This window comes from Brienomyrus brachyistius, chromosome 13 (assembly GCF_023856365.1).
Source record: "Brienomyrus brachyistius isolate T26 chromosome 13, BBRACH_0.4, whole genome shotgun sequence".
NCBI lineage: Eukaryota > Metazoa > Chordata > Actinopteri > Osteoglossiformes > Mormyridae > Brienomyrus > Brienomyrus brachyistius.
Window position 1 is genome coordinate 1,259,444 of NC_064545.1, and position 16,774 is coordinate 1,276,217.

The window sequence follows — 16,774 nt, forward strand, 5'->3', positions numbered from 1 at the left end:
TTGTGGTCCGATCATGAACACTTTTTTAGCCTCAGCATGTTTTTGGACTGTGGGGGGAAACCGGAGTACCCGGAGGAAACCCCACGACGACATGGGGAGAACATGCAAACTCCACACACATGTAACCCAGGCGGAGACTCGAACCCGGGTTCTAGAGGTGTGAGGCAACAGTGCTAACCACTGCACCATCATGCTGCCCCTCTAATTGAATATATATAATATATATATAATTTTGTTTAATATATTACACCCATATTTTTTATAACATATTATAAAGGAAAATATGTAATGAAATTCATACCACGGCTTTATGGTGGTTGCCCTTAAGTTTGAATGTTTCTGTTCACCAGTGCTATACATAGAGCTGAGTATATCGACGACGCTTGTCGCCAAAGTCATGGGCAGCTGCCTGGCGGTAATCAGACAGTCGCCATGTGTGGTTGCGTGTTGAGGGGGTGGGATGAATAGCGGAAAGCCCTGCCCACTTCGGTGGATGCAGGGGCTGCACCTGTACACGTGTGTCCCGGCGACGGTGGCTGTGGAATCCGGCAGTATCGCTCTCCGCCGCTCAGTCCGTATCCCTCGGTCACTTAGACACGCCTGACTCTCCGCAGGGCCTCGTGGTATTTCATTTCAGCATTTCCCACATGGGTACGTGCCTTTGGTTTATAATCTCACTCAGTTTATACAGCACTTTACCAATGATCACAGAGGTTTGAACTTCTCATAGTTATTACAGCTGTTCTTTATGGCCGATTTCCGCTGCTGAACACGACGTGTTGAGCGCTGACAGTGAGTAGCGCTCCGTAGAAGGGGGCGGGGGCACGGCCAGCCTCACGGAAGCACCTGGAATAGAGCCGTTGGCACACGGCTCCGGTGCTGCATTTGGGCTCTGCTGGAGCTGTCAAACTCACATCAAAACCAAGGTCTAGTTCTGCTTCTTCATGAACACAACACAGTAAAAGCTCCCCCCTCCCAGCCCTCACCCTGTGCTCGGCCTCCCCCTGCCAAGATCCCTGAGGATGTTTGTATTTACTTTCCACTTGGTATGATCTGCCCTCTATTCCCTGTTTTTTTTCCTCACTTCTCTTTATTTCTTTTATTTTTTTTCCCATGGCTTAATAACTTCCCTCCTTCCTCCGATAAATCATGCCCAGAGATGCTTCACTAAGTCAGTCAAAATTCACATCAGCACTGCCATGATGAGATAACCATTTTCATCTCTCAGCCAAGCATGGAGATTTATTGGGCTCCGATAAGCAACAAGCTAGCCATCATTCAGAGCCAAATAGACTCCCGCGTGCATTTATTTTTATTGCGTTCCGCCATGCAAAATGGGCCCGGCGGCTCCCCGGGGGCCCCGGTCCCTGCCAGTGAGGGCCGGCCTGCTGCCTCTGTCATTACTTTCTATTAGATAAAGAAATCAGCCGGCCCAGAGATGGCCCACGATGACGGCTTTCGGCGCTTCTTTTGGGGCCGTGATGGAAGATCCCGGCAGCGCCGCCCTAGGGGCAATTTTGTGCGGGCGCACACGTCTCTCTGCCTCACCGTGTCCCTGCCGCCCCCCATGCCCCCCCCGCTGGTCTAGCACTGGTATCCATCCTGCTGCCTCTCCCCCCACCGCATGGCCTGTGTTCTGCCAGCACCTGCCTGTTATATTAACTCCCCCGTCAGAAAGCGCCGGGGGGCAGAGACGGGCTGCGCCGCCAGCCTGCTCCCCGCTCGCTCTCCGGTCAGGCGCTTCACAAATTGCTTTTGGCAGTATGCCCCCCCCTTTCCCTCGCCCCTCCTTCAGTCAGAAGCAGAGGTTAAACCTCTTTTTGGCACCCGGACGGTATTTAATCAGAGGCGGAGGATGAACGGCAGGGAAAGGGGATGTTTTTCTCTCCCAAACTTATTAGAAGAACGTGGTGTTTTTGCTCAGCTTTACACGCTGCCCTCTGGCTCGGCCTCCCCTGACCTCGCTCTCGATATGCTGGGGAGAAATTTGATAAAATGATGTGCAGTCACCCCCACCCCCACCCCTCCACTCTTTTCCCGTGACGTCAGTCCCCTTACTTATTTTCCAGCACTTACCCTCAGTAACGGCACACAGCCTAGACGACCTGTAGCCCACCCAGCTCTGAAATTTAGCACATCGGATATGAACTCCTGCTGGTGGTTTTAAAATTTTACCTCGTCTGGCATCAGAGGTAAAATTTAATAGTAATCGTGCATAAAAATGATTAATGGCGTGGGAGGCCTCACACCTCTAGGGTTGTGGGTTTGAATCTCACCCCTGCTTTGTGTGTGGGGTTGAGTGAGTTTCCCCCAGCTACTGGTTTTTGCCTGTAGTCTTTGAGTGTGTGTTTGTGCGTGTATGTTCCCTGCGATACACCGGCATCCTATGCAGGGTTGCAAGATGGATGAAAGGGTGGATGGAAATTTGATTATGAACATAGCTACTGCAGTGAGCCAGGTGTACTGGGTTTAGTGGTTTTTCATAGGATCAGTTGGTGAAGAAAAGCGCCCCTTCACATCCAGACAACACCGCCTGGCTTTGCTGTCTCCCTGCTGGCCCTAAATGTGCGTTTCAAAGCGCTATTCAAGTACATTAACAGAGGTGCTCTGTGATAGCGCCGGTCTCTGTAGTTCAAATGCAAAGCGGATTTTGGATTCAGGAGTGCATACAGAGCTTTTTTGTTTTGCACTTTACACAATAATAAACAGGAAATATTACAGGGCTCACAAGACTAATCAACAACGTGCTGCTGACTGACAGGAATCAGATTAAACCGGACTTCAGAACCACCTGCCTCCCTAACTGGCTGTGCCCACCTTCTGCAATAGGGGCTGTGGATCCCTGTCAGTGGACTTGGTGTCCATAGAGCTCATGGGAGTTTTTGTGGGCAGACAGAAATAATGATTGTTCAGAGCAATAACCAATAAGATTGTAGAGGAGGTGGGTCCAAACAACTAGATGAGGCAGGACCAACAAATCAGATGTCTTGGACCTCCCCCCTGCAGTTACTTAGACCAACTTCCTCTACAGTCTAATTGCTTATCTCTCAGATTTTTTTTTTTTTGTTCTGCCCTCAGAACATTTTGGTGTGAGTAACTCCCACAACCGTCCATAGAGCCAGCAGAGTACTGATTACTCTGTGAATACTGTGTACACTGCCATGTTTATGTTTATGGCCAGTTGCACACCAAGCAAAAGCAGAACCTCCACAAGCTTTATGTTATTAGGTAAAGTGATGGCTAGAGTGGTCTGAGCCTGTCGGTGATTCATGGGCTCCGTGACCTGGGCTGGGATGAGCGATTAGCAACAGATTGATATGACGTTTGGGACCAGGAGCGATGGAAAGATGTTTTCAGCCTCCTCTCGCCCGGTGACATCGCTCTTGTTACTTCTGAGGTGACTCTGAGTGACACGTTCATAGGTATCATTTACATTTTATTTATTTAAAGATTTAAAGATCTCTGTGCTGACCCCGGCTGCTGCTACAGACCCACTCTCCTGCTAACTGGCCACTGGATGGATTCCAGGGCCCTGGGCTGCCCGGGGACACGGCGGGTATTACAGATGTGCAGGGGCCCCGGGGTCCAGTTTTACGGCCATGAGAAATGAGGGCTAAATTAAGCCGGCCCGTCCTCCATTCTGGGGCAGATAAGCAGCCATTAAGCATTAGCCTTAATTACGGGCCATTTCCTAAACTAATAAACAGAGCAGCTCTGCATTGTGAAGGTGAGTTTACCCTGCACGCATGAACCCGGCGGTGCCCAGGGACCTGGGCTGAGGGGACTGGCTGGCACCGTGATGGCAGGTATCATTTGAACGCCAGCTGTTTCAATAGGCAGGCCATATCGCAACCCGCAGATGCCTGTAGATGGGGAAATGACCCTCCAGCGAGCCCGGAATATTGTGCGCAGGTAGTTGTGGCTAATGTCCCGTAAAGGCGGCGTATGCGACGACAGAAGATTAAGCTGTTATTTACATTTCAGCACATTAGTGCCCGCCTCCCCCCGCTCGGCCATCGGCGGTTGGCTCCAATGTCTTTGCCGACGTGCTTCAGCAGATGAGGGCATCTGTGGGCATCAGCTTATGGCTCTAACGATTATGTCGCACATGCTGGGGAGTCCGTTTCGGAATGATGACCAGCCCCTCGGAGCCCAGAAACTTGGAGAGGAAATGCTGGCATGCGGCGTAATTCAGAGCTCCTTCGCTGTTTGAGAAAATAAGATAATAGCGTATGACTGGTCACTTAAGCGCCATAGTAATTAAAAAGCATCTGACAGGTTATGCATGTTGACGCACGATGAAGTGTGTAGTGCTGACTGTGGCCATTGATTTGGCGAGTTAATTAGATAAACGAGGGTTTTGAATATTGATGTCTCCTTAAACCTGTACATGGTACAGGCCCATGAGGGAAATCGCCGAGATCGACTCCATGTGCCGCTAAGTACTTTACGACATGATTAATAATTACGCTTTATGGACTTTGTAGCCAAATAATGCCAGATGTTCCCATGAATCTGGAGGAGCAGGAAGGGGAGGGAACAGTAAAAACGATCAGGTTCCTTCACGAACCCATTTTTGACTGTGACCGAATAATCTTTCCTCTAAATACGCTGAGTGCGTGGTAGGCTTAACATCATAACCTTCATAAGCCAGGAATTGTTTTGGCTTCCTGTGTAAATATTCGCTGAAGGAACTCTTTCGCCAATGCCTATTTGAAACCTTGGATCTCTCGATGGTTGTGCTTGTCTCTAATCCCTACGCATATCTGCCGCCAATAGTCTGAAGATATTATTTGTGTCTAGAAGTGTTTCTGTAATTAACGCTGAAGAAAATCGATGCTCATTCTTTTGTCCCATGAGCCAATTGATTCTGGTGCTGCCGTCTTGGTTCCGCCTGCTGCTTCCTGGGGGACCGGTATTAAAGTCGTTGGCCTCCATCGATACAGATTTCACCCGCCGCGTGTTGGGGCGGCGCGTTGGACCATAAGAGACCCTGTTGTCCTCAGTGGGACCTAAAGCCGTCCCCGGGCAATGAGCTAAAAACGTCCACGTCAGGGCCACTCGGTGCAAGTCGACAGGATCACACACCCAGCAGCCCCTGAGGACATTGCTAGTTCGCATTCCCCCCCCCCCCAAACAAAGGAAGAGCTGTGGAACGTCCCATGTGCTCTCTCTCTCTCCCTCGCTTTCTCTCTCTCACTCTGTCTGTCTGTCTCTCTCTCTGAACAGGACATCATGCAAAATAAGCGCTGAGGTAGCGAGTAGCCCCAGAAGGGGTCTGTATGGCTGAAGGATTCTCGCCATTGGCTACCTGTGGAGATGAAAAACAATATGTACTCCGTCATTGGCTCTTCGTTGTTAATAGACATTTTACGGTGCATGGAATGGATTTAATGTGGCTCTGAAGCCCGGGAACAGCTAATCAGTTCATTTATTTAAGCCTGACCTTTCCTCAAAATTTATGTTTGCCTGCATACAGGATCAGAAGAAGACCTCAGTGCGTTTCCCCAGCTGCCCGTCCTTAAAGGCAGCCCAGCTCGCTTACACCCAGCCTCCAATAGAGGCGGCTTTAATTATGCTTCACTGTTTATCTTTCTTTTTAATTACATTCCTCACTGTAATCAGTTTAATTTTCTATTATGCACCAAGGGGCCCGACTGCGAATTACTGGGTTTACTTTTGTTAGATCTAAGGAGGTAAAACCCAAAAGGCAGAAAAGTCTCACATAGGACTCCTATCTTACTGAACTGTGTGTGTGTGACAGAGAGAGGTAGGGAGGGAGAGGAGGGCAGAGCACAGGGGCCTGTGCTTCACCGAGCTTGATAAGTTCTGCTTCATCCGTCTGCAAAGCAGCCATTAGCTCTCGGGTGACTTTCCAGGACTTTCTGAACTGAGTTAAGCCTAAATGTGATATGATCCAGTAAGATCATGCTGTCGTGGTTGGGGGGGGGGCTGCGGGTGTGTTTGTCACCACGAGCGGACAGGGACTGCCGTCTGCATGAGGGTGGGCGCCGAGGTCTTCTCTGGCCCAGGGGGCTCCAGGATTAGTCCCTTTCTGCAACGGAGTTTGACATGACACCTCCGCCATTTGCATCCAAAGTGTTTTTCGATTTCCCTGGACAGCAGCGGCGTTTCATTACAATTGTCAGAAAGAGTAACAATTCTATTGTGGTGCGATTATTACGTTTTTACCCACAGATCACCAGAGCAATTAAAATCTGTAAATAAGGCTGCCTGTGTTGTCAGACGAACACAGGGCCTCCGGAGGGGAGCGGCTCAGCATCGACGCCACAGACTCTCTCAAACGGAGCTGTTAATTAGAATGTGCAGACGAGCTGTCCAGCCTCGTCGCGCAGGCGGCGGGGAACACGACAGCATCGAGCGAGTGACACGTGTTCCACCAGAGGAACGGGGATCTGACACAGGGGCCATGGCGAGGGCGGGGCGTTCAGGGGTGGGGTCAAGGCACCGACAGGGGCATCATGGGATATGTGATTCATAGGGGTGATTCCAGAATTCTCTTGTGCTCTGAATCTGAGAGCATCTTCCCGGCATACAGGTAGACCGACACCCTCCAACCTGTGCCCCATTTGCAAAGTATGCCACCCGGGCTCTGGCTAACGCACCCGACTGTCCCAGCGCTGTGCTCTGGTCCGTTTGATATCCTTTGTTCCCATTTAATGAGTTCAGGATGCACTGGTGATCACTGTTTTCTTGCAGAGCGGCCCTGTGATGTTTTTAATGGCGGGCGTGTGTGAGCCACAGCACCCCCCGCCTGCCTGCTGGGGCGTTTATGAATAAGTCAGGAGGAGGCAGGCGGGCCGCACGCGTGTGCCTGCCGCTCCGAGCGGCGCTGGGCCTGTTCCAGCATCCGCAAGCCAGGCTGCAGGCTATGTGCCTTGCGAAGATCCTGTTTACCGTTCCAAAGAGGAACCCACCAGCCATGTCTTCCCATGATGCATTGCTCAGGCCCCCCAGCACTCCATCTCTCACTTTATTCAACTCTGTCGCCGCATGTAGACCTCCACGTGGCCCCGATTAGCGCTGGTGCGAGGTGACCCGTCCCCTGGGACGCGGGACTGGACTGGGTTGGACTGAGAGGGCGGGGCTGGGGGAGGGGAAGCAGGAGAGCTGGGCCAGGCTGGGGTCCGCTGAGGGTGTGGAGCAAGGAAGGGGGCAGGAGGGCGTGGCTGGGGTCAGCTGAGGGCGCAGGGCTGGCATGGGGGGGAGGGGGGTGGGGCAGGAGAGTGCAGCTGGGCTGACTGGGCGGGGCTGGGGGAGAAGGGCAGAAGGGCTGGGCTGGGGTGGGCTGTGGGGGCGGGGCTGGCAGAGGGAGCAGGAGGGTGGAGTGGGGCTGAGGGGGGCAGGGATGGGGGAGAAGGGCAGGAGGGCTGGGGTGGGCAGGAGGACTGAGCCTGTCTGGGGTGGGCTGAGGGGGTGAGACTGGAGGAGGGGGAGTCTGGAGTGGGCTGAGGGTGTAGGGCTGGGGGAGAAGGGCAGGAAGGCAGGGCCGGTCTGGGGTGAGGAGGCAGGGCTGCCGGAGGGGGGCAGGAGGGTCAGGCCAGGGAGACTGTAAGTTCACCATCTAGCTACTCAGGTTGTGTTGTTTGGGTTTTCCGCCTGTAAGGGGCACCACAGCTGGTGACATTAATGGGGTATGAAGCAGGTGTGACATCCACCCGCCTCCTCTGATTTACCTGGAGACCTGGTTATTGCTGATAGTAAGTGTGCATTAGTGTGTTACATTATCTGTAAAGTAGGAGTAGCAGGTTTCTAAACCGGGTAAGAGTGTGACAGATATTAAACAGCGCCGACCTGCTTATGATGAGAAATGCAGCTCGTCACCGAAGCTCCAACCTGGATTTCCGTGGCACCCCACGGCCTTCCTGAGCACCACTTCTGTCTGTATTATGTCACTGATAAATTCTGCCTGTGTAACGGATAGCAGGGAGGCTAAAGTCTGCACAGACGGTCACATGACACGCCGGCTTCTTTATCGGTGGTGAGTGTCAGTGAGACTCCTAGTGATTTTCTGTCTCCTTCCATATTCTATACAGCCACCCCTCCCCCCACCCAGATTAAGTACAGCTGAGGTGCAGTCTCTCTCTCTCTCTCTTTCTGTCTGGCGGGGGAGGTGGGGTTGAGGATGCCCAATGCTCCATATGGAGCTCCCCCACCCCATCACAGCCCAGGTGCCTGCAGACAGGCCCTCTGCCTAGAGGCAGCCTACGGCAAAGCAGCCCCATCACAGGACATGTGCACTGGGCGTCTGCCCCGCCACCACTGCGTCTGTATCCGGCTGCCGCTGTCTGCCTGCCTTCTGGGTGGCAGGAAGCGACCCACGCCCCTGTCGGCCCTTTTCGGTGGGCGGATCCGGCAGCTCGGGGCTCGCCAAGGCTGGATTCGGGATTCAGATGCTGTTTGGGATAAGGGGAGTGAGAGCTGCATGCTTCCTACAAGCCTGCTGCCGCATCCGGGAACGCCACAGGTCTCTCCTAGCAGTTGCCAGGTCAATCCCTCATGTGAGCATGGAGCGTGTGAGGAGTGAAAAGTACAGGCCACTGGAGACAGGGAAGAGAGCGTGGGGTCATGTCAATGTTCCTTGAGGTCTTAGGTGTTCAGAGTCAGGAGTGGGATCCTGGGCACGTGGAGGCTGTATCTCGTGGTGAATGTGATGCGTGGATAACTGGACCCATAGTGGCTGCATGTGCTCTTCAGCCTTCCTCTCACCAAGATCCAGCATCCTGTAACAGCCTCCGCTTTCCCGGCATCCTTGGCTGCCCTTTCTTAGATGCAGGTCAGCCTCTCAGCTTCGGATTTTCACACATGATGAAAATGAGGGGATCCGTAACCGGACTTCCAGTCATCATAGACGATGCGGTACCTTGCGTCTACGTCTGCGTCTACTTCTACATATGTCGTCAATTTAACCCGCATTGCTGCGCTATTCTCAGCGTGTGATCTTCATGGCTTTGGGCCGTATCGAGATTACGGCAGGGCTTTTGATTCGGGAACTGTAAACCTATTCCTGCTGGAAGCTTGGCAGTGGGTTTCTGGCCTCTGAGTCAGCATGAGACTATGCCCACTTGCAAATTATATCATCACTTTTAAATTACCCCTCATTAACTTTATTGCACACATCTCTGTGTTGCTGCCTTTATTGTTCTGTGTGGTTCCTTCTTATTGTCTCAGAGTATATCCCGTGGTGCTATTTCTGGAATTTAATTGGTGGAAAATGGTCGTTTAATGTTCTCTGTTAAAGCCAGAGATTATTAAGGTCAGCTCTGATGAAATGTCGAGCCAGGCCCTCTGTACCCTGGAGTCAGTGTGGCCGAGTAAACAAGCCGCCCTGTGCCCCGTGTTGCACGCCCATCCTCTCAGCTCTGACGTCTTCCATGTGGAGCTCCCGGTGGGCCCCTGTGGCCCCGGGGCCGGAGTCACCATGCAGGTTTGGATTACATTCGGGACCAAAGACGACAATTAGTTTTACATTTTTTTTTCACAGTGGTAAACTTTTGGATTTTATCCAACGTGCAGATTTTTTCGCTCTTTTTTTTAACCTGTGCCGCTTGACTTTGGTCTAGTGTGTAGCTGTGTTGCGTATTGAAATGGTACCTGGTGAAGCAGTGCCTCAATCTCCTGTGGGTTTTGGGACCAGGAGTTCCCCCACGCCGGACCAACACTGAGAGTGTCATTTTATTACAGACAGCGTCGTGTTACCCATGCAACTCAACATGAAAGAGGCAAAATAATAAGGTTTTCCTTAGCAGTGCAGCATCACGCCTTGAGTCAAAACTGAAGACAGAACCGTAATCAGTAGGGTGGAATGTCATTATTGATATATGTATAGATATTTATAGACATAGACTTGTTGCCGCTTTTTTTATTGGTCACATGACCTCCCCTCATGCTGACAGTGCATTCTGAGCACCACCTGGGACCGTCAGGGACTGCAATGCTGGCCACTGGCCCGCTAATGACCAAGGTCATAGACACATCACGCTCGGAACGCTAGCAGCTACCTGTCCGCATCGGAAGGATCCGCCAGTCACGTCAGCGGCCCCAAGGGGACAGCGGTGGACGCACAAAGCCAGCGCTCTGTGGCCTGTGGTCATGCCCTCGTGCGCTACGTCCGGGTCTACATGGCCCAGCCTGAACTTTACCTAAATGTACACAATATTTGCAGAAGAGGCTACGCCCACTTCCCCTCACTGATTTTGAATGAGCACAGTTTGTAGGGCAATCAGGTTTCAAAGCAGCCCCGCAGGGGCCCCTGCCACTTCCACATAGGGGCCCCTGGCACTTCCACAAAGGGGCCCCTGGCACTTCCACATAGGGGCACTTCCTACAGCGCACAAGTGGCAGTTGGAGTTGAATATGAACAGATTTTATTCTGCTGCCTGGTAAACTGCGTGTTTTCCCTCTCTGTTCCGTAAAGCAGCTTGACGTATGCTGTTATGACGCATTATTCCTATTGTGCCACAGGATCGGTCTCCGGCCTAAGCGCTCGGTCACACAGAGCTCCGAGGAATTTACCGTGGTGCCCCTTCCGGCAAATAAAACGTCTCGCAACGAGGCAATTCGTTCCTCGACACATATAATTACCAAGAGTCCCCTGACACCCCCCCGCTATTGTTGTGTGCGGGCAGGTGGGAATTGTGTGCGAGTTTCGTCTGACCTTATCATGTGACCGGGGTCAGGGGGCCGTCTAGCTATGGCTGTATATCTGTCATGGCAGCCCATCCATCACCGGGTTATTGCGCCGGGTACAGGATGCCTGGGAGGCACAGGCTGGGAGTATTTGGCAGGAAGGCTGCTGGAGGGACGACGACGCGCCGTTTGTCCCTCTTGAGGGACAGCTTTGCCGTGTTCGGCCTCGGCGTGGTCCGGTGTGGACATCAGCATTTCAGCTGAACTCGCGAGGTGCCTCCTTACCCTCACAGGCGTTCTCTCCTTCATCGTTCCTGGCTCCTATCAGATTTATTTTTTATGTTACTATCTCTTTTTGGGGCTCTTCTGATGCTGGTTCCTGCTCAACTAGAGGCCCGCAGTGCCCGTTTCGCAGCATGGGTGCAATCAGGGCACTGGCGGGGGTCTCTCTGCCCCCGAGGGCCGGACCCCAGGTGCAGTCGCACGGCTTAGTGATCCAGGCCGAGTCTCTCTGGCTGCTCCACTCCTTTGCTGATGTTCCACTGCCCAGAGTGCTGGAAAACACTGTGCGTTGAGCCTGTTTCTTTTTCACTACATACCAGCCATGATCACACAGAAGTCGTTCCTGATCATAAATTTCTCACCGGCTGCAGGTGACGGCCCATGTGAGAGCCTGGGGTGGGAAGTGGGCGGGTGAGCCACGCTGTTCTGTAATTTGTTATGCTGTTAAAGGCTAATGGCCGTGCACCTGGTCTTGGGGTCCGCCTCCGGTGTAGGCTCACCGTTCCTCTAACTGGGGCTGGTCAGCCACCCGCTTTATGGCCGTCTGCCGGCTCCATGCTGCGTCTGTTTCCCGTGCACGGTCTAGTCCTCGGCCACGCGACAGCCCCCAGGACACCCACGTTCTTCATGCGGTAATCGTATGTTCAGCGGCACCCATACCTTCCCTTCCCCATCGCAATTAGTGTCCCGGGGGCCTTTCATGAAAATGGTGCCGTTTGTCTCATGTGGTTTAACGAGGCGCTCAGACTGTAGCCATAAAAGGCCCCCACAGCGGTGTCTCAGTGCAGCCCTGGGGGCGGCACAGTGCCAAAAGGTAGCACACTGTTCTCAGCCGTGTGACCAGGGTACGAACCAAAAGCAAAGGGGGCGGGGGGGTTCCATTAGAGGGCTGGATGTCTCAGATGTTAGTTTTATTGCCGGCGTTTCTTTGATCGGAATGGATTAAAATGAGAAGAGCAGATGTCACATTTTGACACCCCCCACCTATGGACCACGTGGGTCGTCTGGGGGTGGAGGAGGCTTTTCGGCGACTCAGAGTTGATGGAGACCTCACCTTTTTCAACAATGCTTTGCTGAATCATATATCCCCTGTTACTCTGCAAGAGCCCCCTTAGTGAGGAGGGCCCGTCCAGTTTGTCATTTGCGGGCCAGGTTCTGTACAGTGAGCTTGGTGGCATTGGATGAATAGGAGGTCTGCAGCAGAGTGAAGAAGCCAGGGGGATGGCTGTCACTCCTTCCTGAGGCTGGACTGTACCATATGTGATGTTCTGAGAGGGGTATTCATCGGGCAATCCCTGAATTCCCTGAATATCGTCCCAATCACCTTGCCTTCATGTCCATCCATCCCATTTGTCGTGCATTTCTTTGCTGCCCTCCACTCATCAGTCTACTCTGCTCTGGTGTCTCTTAAGCTGCACTCTGTCTAATCAGCGAAGCACCACATGCTTTACGTATGAATCTGTGAGACTCACATCTCAGTGCTGACTTCCTGTCCATGCTCTCCTGTGGTTCTGGCTTTGGTGATACTTCTGTTTGCACACAGTAATGCTGTGTGGCTTCCCCTCACCTGCCTTTTAGTGAGATATAGACAGGTGTATAAGAATCACTGCCTGGTTCCGGGAAAATCCATAGTGAGCACATCAGTATAAAGCACATTGATCCGGCCCCGAGTCAGTGCCATGCTGGCCATTGAGCTGCCTGGGTGATGGTAATACTTAAAGGAATTTATCCTTTGACTTATACATTAACCTCTTATTGACCGCCTGCATGTCCATAATTAACACTCAGTTAAGCTGAGATGGTTAAATCTACAGTCAGAGGCAGTTCTGGGTGCAGGCTGAGTGCTCCAGGTCCTCAGTGTGAAGAGAAAAATCAGAAGCAACTTGCATTAGTGTCAGATTTCACTAGGGCTTGTGACCTATAGTGTTTCAGTCAGAAATAAGAGATTGAAATGTCAGTCTCTCTGGATATTACGCCAGATGAGATCGTTAACATATCTGTTTGGGGTTAATCATTTGCAACAGTTAGGACTTGTGTAAAAAAAAACCTCAATTAACATTCCTATTTCTACCCTCCTCATTAACTGGGTAACATTTGAGACTGGGAATTTAAATATACAGTACGTAAGTACGTATGAGATTCACCTAGAAAATGACATCGGTAACTGCAGCAGGGAGCTACAAAACTTTGTTTAGTAAGTATGGAGTGATTAGACGTTTGTGAAATGCCTTCAGCATTTCTGTTCCACCTGAGGATAGAAATGGCCTTTTTTCAGGAGGAATCTGCAGTCCCACAAGCTGCCTTATCCTATTGTAGACAGATGTTCTTCAGCTGGAGTAAATTCAGAATTAGGTGATGGATGCCTTTATAGCTGATAGGTGCTCTTGTATGTGCCTGCTTGTTTTCCTTTATTTTTCCTATAATTTTGCTTAAAATATGCACTTCTCGTCGTGGCACGCCTGATCTAAGGCCACCACATGGTGTTACTTACGAGGCAGAGGGCTGCGTGGGAGCCTCCAGCGCACCTTAGTAGACGTCGCAGTCCGGCACACGTTTGGGACACTGTGTGGATTTTATGTGAGGCCAGGATGTGCTTCAGCACTGCTGGGGCTCTAACTACAGGATCGGACCTGGATACGAGCAGCCGCCAAAGGAAAATAAATACCCCCCGCCCCGGCTGTTTGCTCACCTCAGACCAATCGCTCAGTTAGCAACCCCCCAGGGGGGTTAGGGCCACGTCCTGTGGGGGGGTGGGGGGCCAGGGTCAGTGAGGAGCAGTCTCTTTTTAATGATGTGTTGCTGAGGGGGTCAACGTGATCCAGAGAGCAGTGCTGTAACCGTACGGGCAGACGCCTCTGCATTTCCGGGTCAGGGGTCTCGCCCCCTCATCTCCGCTTACGGCAGATTTACAGCTGCACTGGCGTCACCCGCGAGCTGTCGCCTGAGTGCCTCATTAGAGGATGCTTGTATACTGTGTATGGGGCTCTGTGTCCCACAGATAATGACGGGAGGCTCTGCTGTAAATTCTATTTGAGAGAAATTGTGGTGGGAGCAGATCATTATTGCATTTATCTAGCAAACTTTGGGGAAATGTAATAAAACAAATCGGGTGTTTTTCTCTAATGGAATGAAGGGAAACCTCTGTCAGCGCAGAGATCATGCCCGAGTTCATCACAGCTGCAGCATAATCGCATTCCCACGTCAAGCGTTTAACCGATACCGAGCTGCGTGAGGTAACCTTCAGGCTGAGCGACTGCCTCAGCACCAACGTGGTTTCCTTCGCTGCAGACCACCCTGTTCCTGCTGACTTTCCTCTCCCGTCACATTGGCAGTTGAACATGATGATTGAGTGGTATCCATCATGGGGGGGGAGGGGGGACACGTGTTCTGTGCGTTTACTGACCTCGGAAAACACACCCTCCCTGCGAATTCCTGATAAATGTCCAATTGAAGAGTACGAAACCCCCAAAGGCATCCATCGTTTCCTGTTGGCTTTCAGTTCTCCTTTAAAACGACATGGAGAAATGTTCTTTATTCCGTGATTATTTTTATCCCATTTCTCAGAAAGGCCATGATGACCCATTCTCTGTGCACCTCCTCCACCATCTGCCGTAGACACCAGACTTAGATCAGCGTGTACAAATCTCTCTTCTGCTTCCAGGTGTGAGTCCAGACTCGCCCAGACCTTACCCCCTGAGGAGGCGCCAATCAACCGCCCATACTGGTGTGACGGTGACCCTTCCATGCCGCTGCCCTTTGACCTTACCGACATCATCAGCAGGGTCGAGTCCCTCTTGTGGAAGTAAGCAGCATATTATGCATTTTGAATCCCTAACTTTATACTGACCCTAACAAAGCATGAAGGCCTTGGCTTTTCAGTTTTTTTTCATCCTAATCCTGGAAATGTACAAGGAGTTAACACTTATTAGATACAGCTAGTATCAGTTTTGGGTTTGGATCATTACTTTAACAGAACATCTGCAAATCTGGTCACATGACTGCTGCTCTGTGCTCAGCGCCGAGTCTCCATAGGTGTGGCTTTTTGTCAGTAGCGCCCCCTATCCTCCCGTCCCTGTGTGTAGCTCGTCTTCTGCAGCACCCTCTTTGTTTCCAGGATCACGTGGTGCTGGCGCTGTGGCCTGGTCTTGCTCGTCTGTGACCCATTCTTCCTGCTTGTCCTTCAGCTTGGGGGCAGGGGCGGACTCCCTGTGCTCCAGGGGCTCTGCGATCTGTCCGCCGGCGCCTTGGCGTCTTTCCGTTTCCCCGCTCTTCTTGCTCTCAAATGTCAATCTCCGCTCACCCTCCTGCCCCGGTGGCGTTCGCATCTTCCAGAATGTGGCTCTGTTCCACGCTGGCCTTCTCCCTGCCCACAGCATGCACGTTGTAGCATGATGGACGGCTGTAAGGTAGGAACACTCTGACGCCTGTGATGTTTTTGTCTTTTTATTCCCCGTCAGGCTTTAAGGGGGACGGTCCCTGCAGCGTGTGTGTCGGCCCAAATGGATCGCTGAAGATAATGATCTGCCTATAGACGGCGTCCATCGCTTCTGAAACGTGTGGCCAATAGAGCGCATGCCATACTTATCCCAACCCCCAGCTGCGTGGTGGGGGGTGGCGGGACGTTGCACAAGCCAGGACGAGAATGACACCACAGCTACAGCATCGTCTGTTCCCTCATCTTCCGTCTCTTTCTTTCCGTAGGTAGTGCAAACGCTGAATATTGCTACGATTATTCTCGTGCCAAATGACCGGAATCGCTCTTCAGTATTCATCGCTACTCGGCTACATCAAATGCCCATGTTATCTCATACGGCTTGTCGTATCTTTATTGTGCAGATAAATATGTGTCTTTTACCTAATCGCTCGTCATCACTGTGTGGGGGCCGCGAGTCCCGCCTCCTCCACCCCCCAGCCCCACCCACGCACGGCCCTGCCTTCTCCCGCTAGCCCAAATGCTACCAGAACATCATGAGTCCGCCTCCACCTGCTTCGGCGTTAATGAGAATCAGCAAATTAAGGCGCTCTTTACGCTAACCCCCATGCTATTCCTTCCGAGCGGCTTTGTCGTAGACAGACAGACGACCTGCGCGTTATTCCTATTCTGAAGCCTGTTTCCAGGTGGCCTTTGTGTGTCCGTGTCATGCATCGCAGTTGGGGTCATTAGGCAGAGATTTTTGGTGGGATTGGGAGATGTCTGTACCAGAGACTTTCAATGGCTCTTTTCTATGTTGATGAATGCTAACAGTATCACAGCACCCTCGGTATCTAACACCCTCGCCCTTCATAGTTGCCATTGTTTCGGCTTTGTTTTTTTTTTTTTTGTTTTGATTTTTTTTGTTTTTTTAACTTACCGATGAAGTAGATTTGAGAGCTGTTACGTGAGCGTTTCTTTAGATTGTAATGCAGAAAGTCTGATTTAAATGGCTAAACTGTAATGTGTTGGATGTCAAATGTTTATGTTTTTCTATTTGTTCTTGATGAAGTAGAGTTTCCATATTATAATAAGAATGCAAATAAATATTCCATGTTTTTCCCAGTTTTCCTCGCCGCTTCTGTGTCGTCAGTCGCTGGGTCACGCGGACAGCGTGCCGGTGTGCGTAAAAGCCTGGCTCCCCTACACTCCCAGTGCCAAGCTCCTCCGCACTCTACGTTTCATTCAGACTGAATGTCTGAAAAGCACATTTAAACCACTAAATTAAATAATGTATATTTGCAGGCTGAGTCAGTCACCTCTCCGGCTGCCCTGCGCAGACGCTGACAAATGGCCAGCTCTTCCCGGCAGCCTTCTTTACAACTCTGGTTATTTACTGTACTTTGGCTCTTTTCCCAAGCTAAGAAATTA

The 16,774-nt window shown here is 51.6% G+C and overlaps 1 protein-coding gene across 2 annotated transcripts in view; it reads left to right on the forward strand.

Annotated features, from left to right (window-relative positions):
• Positions 1 to 16,468, forward strand: part of fto (FTO alpha-ketoglutarate dependent dioxygenase) — an 89,540-nt gene extending 73,072 nt beyond the window's left edge. The window contains exons 9-10 of one of the 2 annotated variants that reach the window (XM_048972444.1): positions 14,594 to 14,734; positions 15,390 to 16,468. In XM_048972444.1, the coding sequence (XP_048828401.1) occupies positions 14,594 to 14,734; positions 15,390 to 15,396 (148 nt within the window). In that variant the 3' untranslated portion in view covers positions 15,397 to 16,468. The other variant, XM_048972443.1, reaches the window with a different exon arrangement.
• Positions 16,469 to 16,774: the final 306 nt, after the last annotated feature.